Source organism: Carcharhinus amblyrhynchos, chromosome 8, assembly GCF_965287045.1.
Source record: "Carcharhinus amblyrhynchos chromosome 8, sCarAmb.v2.hapA, whole genome shotgun sequence".
NCBI classification, from domain to species: Eukaryota; Metazoa; Chordata; class Chondrichthyes; order Carcharhiniformes; family Carcharhinidae; genus Carcharhinus; species Carcharhinus amblyrhynchos.
Window position 1 is genome coordinate 95454263 of NC_137331.1, and position 15419 is coordinate 95469681.

Sequence of the window (15419 nt, forward strand, 5' to 3'; positions counted from 1 at the left end):
TCTTCTGTCATCAAACCAATTTTGTATCCAATTGGCTATCTCACTTTGGATCCTGTGTGATATAACTCTATGCAACAACCTACCATTCGGTACCTTGTTAAAGTCCATGTAGACAACATTGACTGCACTGCCCACATCTATCTTCTCGGTTACCCCTTCAAAATACTCAATGAAATTCGTGAGACATGATTTTCCACTCATAAAGCCATGCTGGGTGTTCCTAATCGGTCCTTGCCTCTCTAAATGCCTGTAGATCGTGTCTCAGAGAACACCTTCTAACAACATAAATACTACACACATTAGGCTCACTGGTCTGTAGTTCCCTGGCTTTTCCTTTTTAAACAGAGGCACATTTGCCACCCTCCACTCTTCAGGCACCTCATTTGTGGCTGTCAACATTTCAAATATCTCTGCTGGGGAACCTGCAATTATCTCCTTAGCCTCCTACAACGTCCTGGGATACATTTCATCAGGTCCCGGGGACTTGTGAGAAACTAACTTCCCTACAGAGCATTGCTGTATCCTGAATGTTATACGTTTTCAAACTTTGTTTATTATCATGAAAGCTAGTCCTATGGTGGCAAAGGAAAACTGAAACGAGTGCAGGTGAAATCAGACAAACCTATTTTTATTGACAGGTTCAGGTTAAAACAGCAGGCAAGTGTTTCTCATTGACATCGCTCCATGGATAATATGTAGGAATCATCTTACATGCCACCATTTTGTTCCATGGTCTGAAAAAAGGGAACAAATATAGAATTATTTATTGCGACTACTTGATTGTATTCCTGGTCCGTACTGAGTTACCTGCTCTCCGTCAGGATTGCATTCAAAATGCTACAATTACCAAGGCTGTTGTGAAGAGAAAAGCAAAATTCATTCAGGGCTAACATTACCTTTGTTTAGAAAGCAGCTCCATTGATGTTTAACGAGGACACAACTGACTCAACCGTGATAACATTTTTTAAATTCATTCATGGGACATAGGCATCACTGCCTGGCCAGCATTTATATCTCATTCTTAGTTGCCTGTGGGGGTGTTTGAGACTGAACCACATTGCTGTGGCTCTGGAGTCACATGTAGGCCAGACCAGGTAAGGACAGCAGATTTCCTTCCCTCAAGGACATTAGTGAACCAGATGGGATTTTCTGACAATCAACAATGCTTTCATGGTCATCATTAGACTTTTAATTCCAGATTTCTTTTATTGAATTCAAATGCCAATCCTACCATGGCAGGATTGGAGCCCAGGTTCTCAGAACATTTGCCGAGTTTCTGGATTAATAGTCTAGCGATATATCATGAGGCCAACGCCTCCTCAAACCAACAACAACTTGCATTTGCATTTACTTGCAATAAAGGGTTCCAAGGTGCATCACAGGAGTGCACTCAGGATCCAACCATCTGGACTAGCTTATTATGAATTTGATACATTACATCACTTCCACTTATTTAAGTAAAACAAACTTATAATATCTTCCTACTAGGTGGATTCTTCAGTTACTTATTACAAAAGGTCCTTTCCAAAATTCCTTCAAGGCTTTCTTCACTCCTTTTCTGACCGATCTTCTTCAGCCTGTCCAGGTGCTATCCACTTCTATATCACTTCATTAATGTTTCCAACATTTCATTCTGGAGACAGACCTTTCCGTGATCATGCTTGTGAACATCGGAAATGGGAGCAGGAGTAGGCCATTTGTCCTTTAGAATTCTGTCCTAAAATCAATTTGCCTGACCATCTCCAGTCCTCCTAAAGTTCACCAATGACCCATCTTATTGACCTCTCTCCTGTGTTCCCTTATGTTTTTCATCATTTGGTTCCTGCCATTCTACTCTGCGTTGTAAAGAGCTCTGTGATGTTTCCCTTTATATGCGAAGCTCAATAGAAGCTTAAGTAACTTTTAGTTCTTGAATTTCGGCATGGCGCAGTGGTTAGCATTGATGCCTCGCAGTGCCAGGCTCCCAGGTTCAATTCTGGCCTCAGACCACTGTCTGTGTGGAGTTTACACATTCTCCCCATGTCTGTGTGGGTTTCCTCCGGATGCTCTGGCTTCCTCCCACAGTCTGAAAGAAGTGCAGGTTAGGTTGATTGGCTAAGTTGTCCATTAGTGTCAGGGGGATTAGCAAGGTAAAATGTGTTGGGATTGCGGGAATAGAGCCTGGGTGGGATTGTGTTCAGTGCAGACACAATGGGCCGAATGGCCTTTTTCTGTACTGTAGGGATTCTGTGATTCTATGAATCAGAAGACATTTCAGTCTGTGGTCTACAAAGGAACAGGTAATGAAAACAAAGAAGCAAAATGGATGCTGAAAATCTCAACTATATGCAGCAAATGCTGAAAATACCCAATGGGTCAGGCAGCATCTTTGGGGAGAGGAGCAGGGTTAATGTTTTAGTTTAGTAACTTTTAATCACGTAAAATAAATTGAAGAGCCTACCTGATAAATCCAGTCAGCATATGCTGACACCCTGGTAAAGACTGTAGGTTGTTTCTCTACAACACAGGAAATGGGTCCAAAGCTTACAATACCATGGACGACCCACATTCCAGCATCATCCTGACAGTTCAGGGGGCCACCAGAATCTCCCTGTGAACAAGAAAGTGCATAGACTGAGATGAGACCATTTGATTCACTCCTTCAATGGACATTAATCGCTTTGTCAGCTCTATTCTTCTCTCTAACTTCCTGAGGAAAATTTATAAGGAACCATAAAGGCAGTTAAGAAAATACCCAGGTTGCTCCTATGTCCTCATGACTCCAAAATTCAGCCTTGTTGCCGCCCTGCAGATAACATGCTGGTGACCTTTGTGGCATACGGAATGTTTGGGCTTCTCTGTCCATATAAATCCCTAGAGCCTCCCAGTCAGATTTTCATCTATCTACTTTCTGAAGCAATGGGCTGATTCATTGCAATAAACAGGGAGGCAATCAGTCCCTTCTGGAATTATGTTTGGTAAGGCTAATTTATATGGAACAATGCTTGAAGTATTTTATCACAGATTTCCTAGGTTGAATATAAAGGCTGTGGGGTGGGCCTTCTATTTATGTCCTACAAAAGATTAAGGAAATTTCATAATAGAGCGAATGAAGTGTTTTTTTTTGGTAGGGGGTTAGTTATAGTGCATCAATCCACTTCATATTTTATATCTGACATTAATACTCTGACATCAAGAACTCTAACAAATTGCATCTATTTTGCACTTTATTTCTTGAAATTTTAATCATTTTGATAAATTCTTTTGTTATTCTATTGCTGTTATCTCTTCCCTTCTGAAAGGATAGCCTGAAGAGTGAGTTCCTCTGCCAGTGCTGCTGTGATCAGCTTCCTGGAAAGTGACTGGTTTTGATTTGACTTTTGTACAGGGTACCTTGCCTTTCTGTGGGTGTTGAGTCGATGCAAACTTGTCTCCTATCATCCTACTTCGAAGCCCCATTGACAGTGTGCATCCTTCTTATTTAAATTTAATGCAGGCTGTTTCCCAATGAGGCAGGCCAGACAGATGGCCCACTCCGATCACATTCAAACTGACTGTTAAAAGCTGAACAAATAGTTTATGAAGAAGGCGAACTTTCATGACCTCTGCAAAATGCCTCACAGCCAAATAATCCTGTTTACAGTGCATTCACTGTCTCAATGTACAAAATGCAGCAGGCCATGTGGGCGTGGGAATAATGAACAAACGGTAATGATCAGATAACCCATTTCAGTGACATTGTTTGAGGCCAGAACACTCTTCTATTATTCTTCTTCCTCCTCTGGGAAAACACACTGAGGTACCTCTGGCAGTGGTGAAATAAGAGTGACAATGATTCATCCTCTGGGTCAACTTCTGTCCTGAGTTTGCTGTTCATCTAATGCACTACCATCCTTCTTCCACCACTGCTAAATGGAAACCTTCCCCTTTTAGGGTTTAGTTGTTTTTCCCCTCCCCTGGACAACTTCACTTGGGTGAGATGGATAAATCATATGGACATTTAAGTATATTCCACCATTGTTAAAAGCAGACCTTCCTAAACCAACTTGTTGAGCAAGCGGACAATGCTGTCCAAATGCAATAAAATCAAACAAATGGATCATCATGGACACAGAAATGTGTCCTATCAATCTATGGTGCTAACCCTTCCTGTACCGATACAAGGACACACTAGACTGCACCTATTCACGTAGAATAAATACAGAGACTGCATTATGATGACAATATAGATTAACGGAGACCATTACCTGACATCCACCCACCACACCATTACCTCCAGCACAGATCATGTTTTCGGTGACCATGCCTGACCACCAGTATGGCGATGTGCATGTAGCGTAGTCCACCACTGGGAGCAGAGCTTGCTGCAGAGTGGGAGAAGGAACACCAAAAGCTGAAAGAGCCAACAGAATATACTTGGATTATTTAACAAATTGTTTTGATTGTTTTTCAAATTGTATGACGCTGATGTTCCCACCAGACCAACAATTCCAGTTTGGTGGTCCAGTGGTGAAGCTGAGTATTGTGCCATGATTCCCTTTTTCTTTTGAGCCATTATGTTGTAGAATGGCACATGCTCAGTGGTAAACGTGAGCTAGTGTCTGCTGTCCTAATGCACTACTATCTTAATGTGCCCTGAAATGTCTCTGGCATACTTTAGATATAATGAAGAATATAGTGACATCTGGTGGTAAAATGTCTTGCTGCAAATTCACTTGAGTTCACAAGTTCATAAGATAGAGGAGCAAAATTGGCCCATTTGGCCCATCAAGTCCACTGCGATTCAATCAAGGCTGATATGTCCTAATCCCCATCTTCCTATCTTCTCCCCATAACTCTTCAACCCATTACCAATTAAAAATCGGTCTAACACCTCCTTAAACTGTCCCAGCATCCACCGTACTTTGGGATAATGAATTCCACAGATTACAACCCTTTAGTTTTACTTAAATCAGGAGTGAGGTTTTCTCTGATTTTAGTCACTAAAGCACCTCTGAGTTGATCAAGGTGGAGTCCTCAACTGAAATGGCATTTAACTCACATTTAATGGAAGCTGCCATCTTCAGAAAGGATCTGACGCTCCTGCTGCAGTAGAACAGAGTGACAGGAGATCAAATGGGATTTGTCCACCTCTTTGAACAAAGGACATCCCTCTTTCTCTGGGCCTCCTCCAAACTGGAGATCATGTGCGCTCTGTCACTCAGTCCTAGGTTGATTCTGGAGTTGAGAGGGTTGACTTATGAGGAGAGACTGAGTAGACTGGGACTATACTCATTGGAATTTAGAAAAATGAGGAGTGGGGATCTTGTAGAATAATGAAGGCAATTGATAAGATAGAATCAGGGAGGTTGTTTCCACTGACAAGTGAAACTAGAACTAGGAGGCATAGTCTCAAAATAAGGGGGAGCAGATTAGGACTGAGTTGAGGAGGAACTTTTTCACCCAAAGGGTTGTGAATCTGTGGAATTCCTGGCCCAGTGAAGCAGTTGAAGCTACTTCGTTGAATGTTTTTAAGGCAAAGATAGATAGATTTTTGAGCAGTAAAGGAACTAAAGGTTATGATGAGCAAGCGGGTAAGTGGAACTGAGTCCACAAAAAGATCAGCCATAATCTTATTGAATTGTGGAGGAAGCTCGAGGGGCCAGATGGCCTACTCCTGCTCTTAGTTCTTTGGATCTTATGTTCCTGAGCCATCTAGAAACAGGTTACTCTTTGTCAGCCTGCACACCCCACACCATCTTTGAGTGCATGGGGCCTAAGTTTACTATTTCACAAACATTAGACTGTATTTTACAAGCCCCTGCCAAGCGTGTTTTGGGTAGGGAGTGACGTATAAAAAAGGCAGATGCCCACCTGGTCACCTCCCCACCTACTCCTGAGCTCAGTCCCGTAGTGCAGAATACATAGAACTTTTTCATGACATTGCATAGAATGTGCAGTATAGAAATAGGTTTGGCTCAACTGGTCTAAGCCGGTTTATTCTCTTCATAATAACTTCATCCCAGGCTAATGGCCTCTGCCTGCCCTGCCTCCCTTATTCATCTATCCCTTTCGCCTCAAGCCTCCCCTTAAATGCACTGGTATTTCCTGTGGCATAGACTTTCATATTCACACTGTTTGGCACAGTAGTTAGCACTGCTGTCTCAAAGTGCCATGGACACAGGTTCGATTCCCAGCTTGGGTCGCTATCTGTGTGGTGTTTGCACGTTCTCTCCGAGTCTGTGTGGGTTTCCTCCAGGTGCTCTGATTTCCTCCCACAGTCTGAAAGATGTGCTGGTTAGGTGCATTGACCCGAACAGGTGGTGACTAGGGAATTTCGCAATTACTTCATTGCAGTGTTAATAAATAAACTTTAACTTTTAAAAAAACTTCATCTGAAGAAATTACCCCTACCTTCTTTATTTGATCTGCTAGCACCTCCCTTATATTAATGGGCCTTTGTTATGGACTTACGTTGTGTTAATCCCCATCCAGTGATGTAACATGGATAGCCGTTGGGTAGGATCTGATTGAAGAGTGGTAAGGTTGCTGTCGCTACATCAGGCGTGGCATGAGCAGGCTCCTTCAGTCGAAGTAGGGCAATGTCATTCCTAAAAATCACAGGGTAGAAGGGAAATGCATGGATCAGATTTTTAAAAAACCCAAATCATTTGAGTTAGCTGACCTCAGGAACAGCTGCAAATAACCTCAGAATCCCTGGACTAAGAGCGACGAAACAAAATAAGTCAAAGTTCTCTTTGGTTGAGTATTATTTGGTTAGTCCTAATAAAAATCATGACTGATTAGGTGGAGCTTTGAAGCCAATGGAGTCTTTCTGAGTTTTAGGGTTGGAGTTTTGTAATAGGGCTCTGGAAACATAAGCCAGTTTATTTCCAGACTTCCTGATCACCTCTGCCCATCCCGACTATATCACAGTACAAAGGAAGCCATTTGGCCCATCATATCTCTTGTTGTTTCTTCAAAGGAGTAATTCACCTAATGCTACTCCCCACCTTCTCCCTGTAGCCCTGCACATTCTTCCTTTACAAGTAATAGTTGAAGGCCTTAATTAAATCTGCCTGGACCACGTTCTCAGGCAGTGCATTCCAGATCTTAACCACACTCTGTGGAAAAATGTTACCAATGCTTCTTTTGCTAATTACTATAAATCTAAACCATCTTGTTTTCAATCCTCCCACCAATGGGAACAGTTTCTTGCTGTCTGCTCTGTCTTGACGCCCATAATTTTGAATACCTCTATCAAATCCCCTCTCAACCTTTTATTCTCCAAGGAAAACAGTTTCAACTTTGTCAATTTATCTATATAACTAATATTCCTCATTTCTGGGTCCATTCTCACGAATCTCTTTCGCATTCTGTCCAACGTCTTCACATTCTTCTTAAAATATGGCACCAGACCTGGACACAATACTCTAATTGAGGCTGAACCAGTGATCTATGCGCAGCTTCCTACTTTTTATACTCTAAGCCCTGATTAATAAAGCTCAGGATGCTGATGCTTCATTAACCTGTTTGAAATTCTTTCAATCTGTCCTGTTACCTTCATTAATTTAAACATCCTGTTCTCTTATCCCTTGCGCCTCTTTAGAATTGTACCTTTTATTTTGTATTGTCTCTTTGTGTTCTTCCTCCAAAATAATATGGAAAAAGTACACCTCTAACAAAGTAATAGTGCTGTCACTCAAAAACACAACCATTCACCATACAGTGGCATTGTGATTAGCACTGCTGTCTCATATCATCAGAGACCCTGGTTTGATTCCAGGCTTGGGACTCTGTGGAATTTGCAAGTTCTCCCCATGTCTGTGTGGATTTCCTTCGGTGCCCTGGCTTCCTCCCAAACTCCAAAGATGTGCAGATTAGGTGGATTGGCCATGCTAAATTGCACCTTAGTATCCCAAGATGTGTAGGTTAGGGGGATTAGTGGGGTAAATGCGTAGGTTATGGGGTAGGTCTGGAGGTGGAATGTTTTTTCAGAGAGTCAATGTAGACTTGATGGGCTGAATGGCCTCCTTCTGTACTGTAGGGATTCTATGATTCATACTCAAACAAACTTCAGGCCCCAAAAAATTAAATCCCCTCATTTTGTTGTTTAGTTTTGAAAACAACAAACATCTATTCAGTGACCACATCAGAATGTGCAACTTCATATTTCCCCAGAACACAGTCTATCTGCCTTCTTTTTTCCCACTCTCTTGACATACCTATGTCACTTCCAACCCTCTAGGAGCCCTTCGCAAAGCTTACCTTTCCACCTAACTTTGTATCATCAGCAAACTTACTCACATTATTCTCTGCCACAAATATAGATTATAAATAGTTGAGGCCCCAGCACTTACCCTTGTGGCACTCCATAGTCAGAGTCTACCTGTTTCAAAATGGCCCTTTTATGCCCACTCTCTGCTTACTGTCCATTAAGCAATCCTCTACCCATGCTAATACATTACCCCAACTCCATGAACGCTTATCTTGCTCAGTGACCTTTTGTAGTTAAATCTTCAATTTTTTTTTCACAGAAAGTAGGTGTTGCTGGATGGGCCAACATCTATTAGCCATTCCTAATTGCCCTTCAGAAAATGGTAGTGAGCTGCCTCCTTGAATCTTTGCATAGGTTTTGAATAGGTAGACCCACAGTGCTGATAAGGGAGTTCTTACTGCTTTGCCAGTGTGTTCACTTCCCAGAACAAGTAACAAAGTTTCAATATAAACAGTACAGATTTTAAGATTAACCATTTTACTCCATGATAGCTGTTTGGAATAATCTGATGGGTGTACAGTTTCGAGACAGATTTGGTGGAGTTGCAGGGTAGCAGATAGGTAGTGTAGCAGATGATGAGGTGAGTATGTTGCTGAGTGAGCAGGTGGGTCAAAGGAGTAATCAGGCCATTTTGGAAGTGTCAGAGTTTCAAGAGGAGTTGGGGGATCAGAGGCTAGTTGGGTGGTGGGGGCTTGTCAGGTCAGGTCGGGGGGGTTGGTACGGAATCAGTGGATGAGGAGGGTGTTAAAGGATCAGGGGGTTCAGGAGGTGGGAGCTAATTAGGTTGGGTCAGGGGGTAGTTGGAGGGTGCTGGGAAAGTAATGGGGGTTGGAGGAGGGGGGCAAGGGGGCATCAGTTACCTAGGAGTAGACTGGGGTTTTTTTCTTGAACATTTCCTGGTAACTCTTCGAGTAAATAAGTCAGAACTATCTGAATTCTCTGATTCAAACTCAGAGCTGGAGACATTTTTACAGGGTCCTGGGGAGCAGAGGAATTAGCCATCAGAAGTTCAAACTTCCCTTCCTGGGAAATTCTCACAGAGTCAGTGCATCGAGATCTTCTCATATGATTGATGATCCAGAGGTTGGAAAATTTTGTCCAATATATGTGGAGTTTCAAAAGGCCTTTGATTGAAGGTTCATGACTAATTTGAAAGCATGTGTAATCTGGGACAAGGAATAAAATGGATAGCAAGTTAGCTACTAGGAGAAAGCAGAGAGTAGGGATTAAAGATAGTTATGCATCAGGCAAAGGTGGGAAGTGGTGATCCACAAGGGTGTGTAATGGGACCAGCATTTACATAATTGATTTGTATTTGGACTGAAGAAGTGCAATTAAAAAATTTGTCGACAACCCTACATTGGGAGATTGAAGTTAACACAGTAAAAAGTCTGACAACAATACAGAGGAGGGCTGAGACAAAACACAGGAAGACATGTTCCTTGAAAAATAAATATCTAAAAGGGTGGAAAAGTAAAGGGTGTACAGATATACAAATCACTGAAATTGGTGGATAGAAAGACTATGGGAAAAGCAAATAAAGCACAAGGACTCATTGCAAGAGTACTAGAATTAAAAAGCAGAGGTTATGTCAAACTTGTATAGAAATTAGTTTAGTCCAAACTGAAAGCAATGTTTGTCTTCGTATTCTCAAAAGGATACAGAGTCATATCCTGTCCTTGCTTCCGAGTCCACACATCTGCCCACATCCCTCATGGTGTCAAACACCCCACCTTTTAAATCACCTACCTTTGTCATGGGTCACTCCACAATTCTGGGACAGCCGCAACCTCCGCCATGGTGCTGCCAAGCACAAGCGTTGCCAGACTCTGATCAGCTGATAGCTCTTATTAGGCAAAACTTTCACCATTGGGACTTGATTCTAGAGGAAAGCTGGCTTCACCACTGACTGATTAACATGTGGTTCAATGGGCCTTCCAGCAAAGAGGCAGTGTGGGTGTCTTGCCAGGTCTCCAGCTGGAAATTGCTTCAAAAAGATTCTGGCCAGAATTTAATATCTCATTCAAAAGGCAGCATTTTTCTACTGCTACACTGAAGCACCAGCCTGAAATGTGTGCTTAAGTGCAGCTGGTACCATAATCTTTTGGATCAGAAACAAAAGTGGTCTCCCCTGAGCCAAAACATTAAGCAGCGGATTTCGTGAATCTAGGCATTGAAAGCAAGGCCTGCAGAATTTAAGAGGAAAGAAAGAGAAGGGGGTAAGTGGTCCACTTTTTTAAGATCCTGGGAAAGAGTAATTTGAACAGAGTTGAGTCTTGATTTCAACACAAGGAAGATGCAGGAATGAGGAAGAAACAATATAATGGTGCATTTCAAGAATTTTAGGAATAAAGGGGCAAAAGTCATCAGCAATCACCATCATTACACTGGAGAATGATTTTAAAAAGGAAGTTATATTGGAGAAAATTGATTAAAATAAGTTATGTGTTGATAAAACTGGTAAGTTTTAAAATGTAGGTCTGAATTACCCATTTTCAAGGGCAACTGGATTAAATCTAGGATGAGTGATGATCAAGCCAACATGTATCAAATATTCATTGCCTTTCTTCTGCAGATTGTGCTCTCCAAGAACCACAGCATATCTTCCTGGGATGCTGAAAGAAAAAAGAATGAAAAAATCACAACCTTGGGACATTCCAAAGCACATTACAGCTGATTAAGGACTTTTTGAGTATAGTTACTTTTGTAACATAGGAACGTAAGAACATAAGATCTAGGAGCAGGAGTGGGCCATCTGGCCTCTCGAGCCTGTTCATCCGTTCAATAAGATCATGGCTGATCTTTTTGTGGACTCAGCTCCACTTATCTGCCCGCTCTTAATTCCTTTACTGTTCAAAAATTTATCTTTCCTTGCCTTAAAAACATTCAATGAGGTAACCTCAACTGCTTCACTGAGCAGAGAATTTCACAGATCCACAATCCTTTGGGTGAAGAGGTTTCTCCTCAACTCATCCTAAATCTGCTCCCCCTTATTTTGAGGCCATGCCCCCTAGTTCTAGTTTCATCTTCCAGTGGAAACATCTTCCCTGCTTCCATCTTATCTATTCCCTTCATAATCTTATATGTTTCTATAAGATCTCCCCTCACTCTTTTGAATTCCAGTGAGTATAGTCCCAGTCTACTCAGTCTCTTCTCATAAGCCAACCCTCTCAACTCCAGAATCAACCTAATGAATCTCCTCTGCCACCTTCTCAAGGAAGGAGACCAAAACTGTACACAGTACTCCAGGTGGGGCCTCACCAGCACCTCATACAGCTGCAACATAACTTTGCTGTTTTTGAACGCTATCCCTCAAGCAATGAAGAACAAAATTCCATTTGCTTTCTTAATTACTTGCTTGTGATTCTTGCACAAGGACACCCAGGTCCCTTTGGTCAGCATGCTGCAATTTTTTACCAATTAAATAATAGTCCAATGCAGCGGCAGTCAGTGTATAGGCACAGCTAACACGAACAGTAATATGATAGTGACCAGATTTTAGAGATATTGATTGGGTGTACAGTCAGGAAAATTTCTTGCTTCTTCTTTTAAATAATCCTATAGGATTTTTTATGTCTATCTTAGGGGGCAGACCAGGTCTTGGATTTATCGTCTCATCAGAAGGGAATAAAAACCCACACTGAATTGCAGAAGAATGTGCAGGGTAGTCAACTCTTTGAGATGGAATAGGGAGGTGGGACTTCTGCTTACTTCTCAAACACTACCCTTACCCCAACAGAATTTGCTGAGTGCAGCTTTATTTGGGAGACAGGATAAGTTCCTGTTGGTTTAGCCACTGTGAAGAGGAATCCCACCAATGCTGGAGGAGAATGACACTTGCTAGAGGGACTGCTGTTACATGCACAAATAAGTGGAAAGAGACTTTAAAGGGCAGAGAAGCCATATCAACAACACAACTTGCCAGCATTTGTAGGTTGTGGCCAAAACCATGGTCTAAAAACGTAACTGCGAGTGTGATAAATATGTGTATAACATATAAAAAATTATTCTTAGTCTTACAATGATTATTCCAGATAATGTAATCCATGGCAAGTTATTTCACCTTGATAAGAACAGTAGTACAGCATGTGCTCAAAGGAAACAAAGTTCAGAACTAACTGTTTCAATGAGTGAGTGGGCAACCTATTGAACTAACACACTAGGAGGAGCGGATGGTGGAAACAGGTAATATTGGTTAAAATGCAGATCAGTTAGATTTATTTCAGAAAATAACATTTTGTGAAAATATTTATGAGTAGTTTGAAATATGACATGATGATTTGATTTATTGTCACATCATAGAATCCTACAGTGCAGAAGGAGGCCATTAGGCCCATCGACTCTGCACCGACCACAATCCTACTCAGGCCCTATCCCCATAACTCCATGCATTATCCCTAGCTAGCGCCCCCGACACTAAGGGGCAATTTAGCGTAGCCAATCCACCTAACCCGCAAATTTTTGGACTGTGGGAGGAAACCAGAGCACCCAGAGGAAACCCACACAGACACACGGAAAATGTGCAAACTCCACACAGACAGCAACTCAAGCCGGAATTCAAAGCCAGGGCCCTGGCGCTGTGAGTCAGCAGTGCTAACCACCGTGTCACCATGCTGCTCTTGTACTGGGATACAGTGAAAAGTATTGTTTCTTGTGCGTTATATTAGCAAAACATCCCATTCATAGGGGAAAAGGAAAAGGATTGGGTGCAGGATATAATGTTGCAGTTACAGAGAGGGTGAAGAGAAAGGTCAGCTTAGTATATGATAGGACCATTCAAAAATGTAACGATCCTGAGAGGGAACTGGCTTTGGATCGATGGTTCCACAGCTTTACACCACTTGATTTTTTTTGCACCATGGTGGGTCAATTGCTTCATTATCCTTGTATCATGCAACCACTAGAGTAATAGAAGGCAATTTTGATGGAGTTTGGCTGATATTTGTCTAGTGATTCATATGTTTCTATGTATATCTAATGTGTCATATTGGTTATAATTCAATTTTACATATCTGTAAGAAAGTGCCCTCAGTATGAGCGCTCATTCAAAGCACGTGTCCCTAATCAATACACTTACGTAACGATGCAATGAGCAGCAGTCATGACCCAGTTTGGAGAAATTAGGGATCCACCGCACATATGTTGGAAGAAATCAGGATCGAAGTCATAAGCAAACTGCAAAGAAGCCTAAGAGCCAAAATAAAACCACAAGCATTGTATTATTATTTTTACAGGCGCAAAATCAACTCAAAGGTTCAAAAACCTGATGCCATCTTTCCCATTTATCAGTGCAAAAAATGCTTTGAACATCCAATATGGAGGGCAAAAGTGCACATGCCCTCAATAAGCATCAGAAATGTACCCCCCCCAAACATGAGGCCTGAGACAGGGCAGCACGGTGGCATAGTGGTTAGCACTGCTGCCTCACAGCACCAGGGATCCGGGTTCAATTCCCAGCTTGGGTCACTGTCTGTGCGGAATCTGCATGTTCTCCTCATGCCTGTGTGGGTTTCCTCCAGGTGCTTCGGTTTCCTCCCACAGTCTGAAAGATGTGCTGGTTAGGTGCACTGGCCATGCTAAATTCTCCCTCAGTGCATCCGAACAGGTGCCGCAGTATGGCGACTAGGGGAATTTTCACAGTAACTTCATTGCAGTATTAATGTAAGCCTACTTGTAACTAATAAATAAACTTTACTTTAGAAGAATGGCTGCTGTGAAGTATAGAAATGGCATTTGATGCAATAGTGTTGGCCATCATAACGAAACAAAAAAAAAGCAAAACAAATGTGGATATGGGAAACTGAGAAAAGGCAATTCTAAATTAGAAACAGAAAATGTGGCAAATATTCAACAGATCTAGTGGTATCTCTGGAGGGAGAAAGAGAGTTCACATTTCAGTTAATGATCTTTCTGACTAGTTCTGGAGCAAGGTAATCAAGCTGAAATGGTAATGCTGCTTCTTTCTCCACCAATACTGCCTGATCTGCTGAGTGCTTCCAGCATTTTCTGTCTTTATTTCAGATTTCCAGCATCCGTGGCATTTTGTCCTTACTTTGATTAATTTGTGGCGTGCCTGCGTGAAGTGAGCAGCTGATTCGATTCCCAGCTCCAGCTCTGGAAAAATCTCTTGGAGGGGGGAGCTGTTCTGACGTAGCTTCCTACTATTTTCCTGGTGCTGGGGAAATCCAGCCCAAAAACCAGGTGGGTTTTTTCGACAATCAACAATGGTTTCATCGTCATCAGTAGATTCTTAATTCCAGATATTTTTTATTGAATTTTATTGGCAGGATTCGAACCCGGGTCCCCAGAGCATGAGCTGAGTTTCTGGATTAATATTCTAGCGATAAATTTTAAGCTTATATATTAGTCACAAGTATTAACATTGCAATGAAGTTACTATGAACTTCCCCTAGTCGCCATAGTCCAGCGCCTGTTCAGGTCAATGTGGGAGGATACCAGAGCACCTGGAGGAAATCCACACAGACATGGACAAACTTCACACGGACAGTGACCCAAGCTGGGAATCGAACCCAGGTCCCTGGCACAGTGAGGCAGCAGTGCTAACCACTGTGTCACCATGCCGCCCCTATAATATCTGTAGTATATCACAATGAATAGCAATCTCAAACTTCAGAGCTGCTGCTTTGTGACTTGCTGGAGCTGTGTGGCCAGTGAGGTCTTTTTACCTGCCATGGCCAGCTGTGTGGCCTTGCTTCCTCTCCAGCAACAACACGTCCTGAGAATGGACTTGCAGCGACAGCCCCTATCACATCGAGAAGAAAAACACAAGAAACAAAACAGAAATTCATTAACAAACAATGCACAAGATAAAGACTACTTTAAGACTAGCCATTTCTTTTAATTTATTTCAATCAGTGGATGCTAAGCTGGCTGATGAGTAGAAGCAAAGAACTTGGAGTCATGGTCAATCTTTACCGAGGCAGAGAGTCAAGAGCAGGTACTGCAACATGCTGAAATCCTAAATGAACTCAGCTGTCAAGCAAAATCTCAGAACATATTTATATACATTTTGGCATGCCTCGCAAGATAAACTCTGTGCCAAAAAACACACTAATGACCATTCAAAGAACAATATTTTATCAGGAGGCTGTGTGCCAAATTGTTTGTGAAACTGACCAGGCCAATTGGAAATCATCAATGAATAAATGACTTGCCTGTCAGG

At 42.0% G+C, this 15419-nt stretch overlaps 1 protein-coding gene across 1 annotated transcript; it reads right to left on the bottom strand.

Moving 5' to 3' along the window:
- Positions 1-659: 659 nt before the first annotated feature.
- LOC145347074 (chymotrypsin-like elastase family member 2A) lies at positions 660-15206 on the bottom strand. Its single transcript, XM_080194982.1, has 8 exons — positions 15173-15206; positions 14923-14999; positions 13314-13423; positions 10726-10851; positions 6433-6569; positions 4227-4372; positions 2441-2590; positions 660-734 (listed from the first exon to the last, which is right to left on the bottom strand). Exons 1-8 carry the CDS (start codon positions 15204-15206, stop codon positions 708-710), a joined length of 807 nt encoding a protein of 268 aa, XP_080051108.1. The 3' UTR covers positions 660-707.
- Between the last annotated feature and the right edge of the window lie 213 nt (positions 15207-15419).

Excerpts from the sequence above, each read along its gene's own strand:
- LOC145347074 (XM_080194982.1), bottom strand. The coding sequence starts at position 15,206 with ATGTTGCAGTACCTGCTCTTGACTCTCTGCCTCG. Across the intron at positions 13,424-14,922 it reads CACACAGCTGGCCATGGCAG|GCTTCTTTGCAGTTTGCTTA; the intron begins GTAAAAAGACCT and ends TTTGGCTCTTAG. Across the intron at positions 10,852-13,313 it reads GCTGCTCATTGCATCGTTAC|CATCCCAGGAAGATATGCTG; the intron begins GTAAGTGTATTG and ends TTTTTCTTTCAG.